At 45.8% G+C, this 5000-nt stretch overlaps 1 protein-coding gene across 4 annotated transcripts in view; it reads right to left on the bottom strand.

The window, feature by feature from the left end:
- Window positions 1-5000, bottom strand: part of LOC115545092 (netrin receptor UNC5C) — a 159126-nt gene that overhangs the window by 17929 nt on the left and 136197 nt on the right. For 2 of the 4 annotated variants that reach the window (XM_030357904.1, XM_030357902.1), the window contains 3 exons: window positions 4239-4453; window positions 2422-2557; window positions 1106-1193 (listed from right to left, as the gene is read on the bottom strand). In XM_030357904.1, the coding sequence (XP_030213764.1) occupies window positions 1106-1193; window positions 2422-2557; window positions 4239-4453 (439 nt within the window). Of the gene's footprint in view, window positions 1-1105; window positions 1194-2421; window positions 2558-4238; window positions 4457-5000 lie in introns of all 4 variants that reach the window. The other 2 variants (XM_030357901.1, XM_030357903.1) reach the window with 1 other exon arrangement.

Here is a 5000-nt window from a genome sequence, read left to right on the forward strand (position 1 = left end):
ACCCGTCCCAGCCCAGGTCGATGGCGGACTCTTGATTATGTCTCTGTATTGATCGAGATGAGGAGATTGAGGCTGTAAGGCTGTCGCATGTTGCATGGACTAGATAAAGCATAGAGCACGTACTATTGACTTGGGGAGAAGGCAGAGGGCAGGGTGGGTGCCTACAAGGATATCTACAAGGTGTTCTGACCTATGGTGTAACAGGCAATTTATGGCTAACACTCCCTGAGTGTGTTTAATGCTGCAGACTGCTTACTTATTCTCTCTCTCTCTCTCTCTCTCTCTCTCTCTCTCTCTCTCTCTCTCTCTCTCTCTCTCTCTCTCTCTCTCTCTCTCTCTCTCTCTCTCTCTCTCTCTCTCTCCTCTCTCTCTCTCTCTCTCTCCCACTTGCTCACTCTCTTACCTGCTCACTCACTCACTTGCTCACTCACTCTCTCTTTCTCTCTCACTCTCACTCCCTCTTCATATGAAATTAAATGAAATGTGCAATCACTGTAACTAATAGAAACATGTTGAGGGTCGCAATATATTCTATCATTTTCTAATTTAGTTAGGAGCAGCGAAGTGGATATAATCAGCCAGAAACTCGATATCTCCCAAAGGTCAACTTTGAGAGAGATTATATGTCTATGTTACTTTATAATTAGATTGCATAAGTTGCACAATAATATACTCCTTATTGCCGATGGTTTTTAAATCATGTGGTTGCAGGTGCCGACCTTTACCCTAACCCGGGTACGACCATCTCAATGTAAACTGCCTTTGTGACACTCTTCCATCATTACAAGGACTCAGGAGACAGGATCCCAGAGTGAGGATGTCACTGTGCACACTAAGGATTAACCCCTCGCTGTGTGTCATGAGCTCATGTCAAATGCTGCACCCAGGCCTCTACGACCACCCACATAGAGAAAGAGATGGGGAGAGAGGGAGAGAGGGAGAGAGAGGGAGAGAGAGGGAGAGAGAGAGAGAGAGAGAGAGAGAGAGAGAGAGAGAGAGAGAGAGAGAGAGAGAGAGAGAGAGAGAGAGAGAGAGAGAGAGAGAGAGAGAGAGAGAGAGAAGAGAGAGAGAGAGAGAGAGAGTGGGGGGGGGCAGAGAGACTTACTTTAAGCTGTCCTTCCTGTGCACGGTCACATACATCTCATAGACCCGACCCTGCGGTACTGCTCCTGCTGGGACCAGCAGACTCACACCTGCAGGAGGGAGGGAGGGAGGGAGGAGGGAGGGAGGGAGGGAGGGAGGGAGGGAGGGAGGGAGGGAGGGAGGGAGGGATGGCGGGGGATGGATGAAAGGATTTTGGAATAAAATGGGAAAGACATGAATGCCAATATTAGAAAAAATAACACTTTCATCTAATAATACTTAATAATCACACGATGCAGAGTGGCATTGGGCACATCAAATTAAGTTTCTGAATAAACTGTAAAATATCTTCATTAGGACAGCCCACCAATAGGGTTGTCCTACATTTTATGTGAAGCTAAAGTGATTGTTACATTTAATCATGAATTATAATTAAATGTTCATGTTTGTCCTTAATCTGTTTGTTTGGCGACAATTTCTATGTCCCATGTCCACTGCTTTCACCACTTTCTCTGTTCAAATGTGTCCATTGTCTATCTTTAATCAACTTAAACTGACCAAAACTGATCAAATTGTATTCATCGCTTGCCCTTGTACTTCCCACAAACTATATCAGGCTAAACTAGTATCAAAAGAGGTAGTACAATGCATTAGTTATAGAACCCCACTTTATTTGCTCATGTCGTCGTCATTCCTGGGTTTTAGGCTTTAACTTTGGAGATCTGCATCAGGATAAAACTCAGTATTTATTTCACTGGGAAATATGTCTTCTGCATTAACATTAAACCAAACATTTCCCTATAAGAGCAGTGGCCCCTCCATGGAGCACAAGGGAAGAACTCGCTGATGTGAACCAAAAAACATCGATTCAAACTCACAACCTTGAAATATGCGAACCAAAAACCTGAGAGAGTATTAGTGCAACGTTGATCAGGCTCAAATCTTAACTTGGAGATCCAATATTGTTATGGCAACGAACCACCCCCACATCTCCGGGAAGCTATATCCGACACGACTTCTGTCAATAAACCCCTTCTTGTGTTTTTGCATGTGTTTGTGTGCGTGCGCGTGTGTCTGTGTGCGTTTCTGAATGTGTGTGCATGTGTGTGTGTGCGTTTGTGTGTGTGCATGTCTGTGTGCGTGAGTGTGTTGATGCTTTTGTGTGTGTTTGTGCACGTGTGTGTGTGTGTGTGTGTGTGTGTGTGTGTGTGTGTGTGTGTGTGTGTGTGTGTGTGTTGGTGCATGTGTGTGTATCGTTGTGTGGATGTGTGCATGTGTGTGTGTGTGTGTGTGTGTATGTCTGCATGTGTGCGTGCGTGCGTGCGTCCACCAATGTACCAGAGTTGGGCACGATGAGGTGCCCCCCCTGGTAGTTGAAGGAGCCGTGTGCGGTGCACGATGGGTCCCGTGTCCTGGCCAGGCTCTGGTTCCTGAGGTTCATGGTGTCGCTGTTGTCCAGGAGGGACTGGGTCACCTAGGCAACAGGGGGGGGGGGGGGGGGTAACAGAACGTTCAGCATCGGCGTGATCGTCATCGCAAACAGTTTTGGAGCCAAAATAAACCCCTGATGTGCTCCTGTGTTCCGAGACGACTCGCGCTCTCAGGTCCTCCGACACCGGTCGACCCTTGTTATGAACCAACACATGCTCTCGGCATCGGCAGTGCCGATGCTGAGTGCTGAAACCCAACCCGGTGTTGGTGCTCACCTATGGCATAGCGGAAAGCTCGGATGCTCCACCTCGAAGACGCTGACCTCTCAAAATGCGTGCGATCAGATTACAGCTTTGTTTGACGTTGTAACAGCAAAAGTCTGCGCAGCCTAAACCCATGTTTTATATGATAAAAGTTCTGCACCGCTGTCCCTTCGCTGGCTTTTTCCCGAACCCCTGACCTAGCGTCCAGCGCTTTGCTGGACACTCATGGGTGGACCGCTTTACTGTTCCCTGGGTGCCATCCGAGCAGCTTTTAGTTTTAATGCACCGTATAACTGGAAGAAGCTTCCAGAAGGGGTCTGGCACAACACAATGTACTTTTATATCAGCGCTCAAAACTGGCTCTGTCTCCCCAGCCTTATATTAAAAAGTCTGCAACAGCATATTTATTCTTTCATTTTACACTTATTTACGATTATTTTCTGAATGTATATAGTATATAGGATATCGATGTTATATTTTAAAGAAACAATCATCATTTTAAAACCATTAAAATATTATGCAACACAATGAATTAAATACAATGACTAATGGGCCTAAGGGCCATTATAAGTTCAATAGACTTATGTTAAGTAATATATAATGTATATTTCGTAAAATATTGAAACCGGTAGATGGCTCAAGAGGCCTACAGCACAGTTAGGTATTATGGAGTGCTGGCATTAACGGATAATATGAATTCCAGTCCATATCAATAATGAATACAGCCGAGGCTTCAGTTACACAAAAAGGCCCATACACTCGAACAGAATCCAGTATAAGTCAGTCAATTCACTTTCTGTAAATCCATTAAGGAAAATATTTAAACACGATCCTAGCATACAGTCTAACAAATTATTTGGCATAAGAGTAATGCAGATCCCAGACTACCTTTGTTAGCGAACACATAGGAAATGCGTTAGTGGATTTTTTTGTTGACACATTTGATTCAGCTGTGAATGAAGCAGGATGAAAACAACAAATATCTATGTATTTAAGCTTTTACATGTTTAAAACAATGGTGCCACAGGTTAAGAGGCGACCAGCACCTTAAACCAGACAAAACCCAAAGCAAACAGAGTGCCATAGAATCATATCTATTTTGTTTTAGTGCAGCAAAGAACACTGTTGTACCAGGATTGACATTTAAAAGCTTAAATTGAAAAACATTACTTTGTGTCCGTCCTGACAGGGCTGTGTGATTTGAGCTTTACAATAATCTATCAGTTGATATCCACGTCTTTACTCGTCCGTACGGCGGCCCCTACTTCCAGACACCCTGTATCCGGTCTGAGGTGGAGAATGTATAATAACATCTCGCTCATGAAACATTCACGTCAAACCTTTGAGGCGAACACATGCTAATAGGATTCAGGAGGACTTTCTGGAATACCAGATGAACTCCGGCCCGGTGATAAGTATAATGAATTCAGTCTGAATGGGTTATCCCTCTCTTCCACACACCTTGGGAGATAGTTTGGAAGTGAAGTCGCCTCCCAGGTCGTCCTGCGGGGTGACCAGACCCGAGGAGTTGTACACCTTGATTTTGAGGTTGGGCAGTGGGTCCAACAGGGGAGAGTTTGTCATGGGGATCTTGTCCGAGACGTCGTGGAGCGCGTACACGGGCCCGCGGTACATGGCCGCCGCGTTGGTCAGGTCCGGAGTAGCGGTAAGAAGATCTGCTAGAAAGAGATAGCAGAGGCGAGAGAAAGAGTGAGAGAGAGAGAGAGAGAGAGAGAGAGAGAGAGAGAGAGAGAGAGAGAGAGAGAGAGAGAGAGAGAGAGAGGGAGGGAGAGAGAGAGAGAGAGAGAGAGAGAGAGAGAGAGAGAGAGGAAGAGAGAGAGAGAGGAAGAGAGAGAGAGAGAGAGAGAGAGAGAGAGAGAGAGAGAGAGAGAGAGAGAGAGAGAGAGAGAGAGAGAGAGAGAGAGAGAGAGAGAGAGAGAGAGAGAGAGGGAGGGAGAGAGAGTGTGTGAGAGAGAGAGAGAGAGAGAGAGAGATAGAGGAAGAGAGAGAGGGAGAGAAAAGAGGGAGAGAGGAAGAGATAGAGGGTGAGAGAGAGAGAGAGATAGAGGGAGAGAGAGTGAGAGAGAGAGAGAGAGAGAGAGAGAGAGAGAGAGAGAGAGAGAGAGAGAGAGAGAGAGAGAGAGAGAGAGAGAGAGGAAGAGAGAGAGAGGGTGAGAGAGAAAGAGAGATAGAGGAAGAGAGGCAAACACAAAGAGAAACATT

The sequence above is a fragment of the Gadus morhua genome, chromosome 6 (genome assembly GCF_902167405.1).
Source record: "Gadus morhua chromosome 6, gadMor3.0, whole genome shotgun sequence".
Taxonomy (NCBI): domain Eukaryota; kingdom Metazoa; phylum Chordata; class Actinopteri; order Gadiformes; family Gadidae; genus Gadus; species Gadus morhua.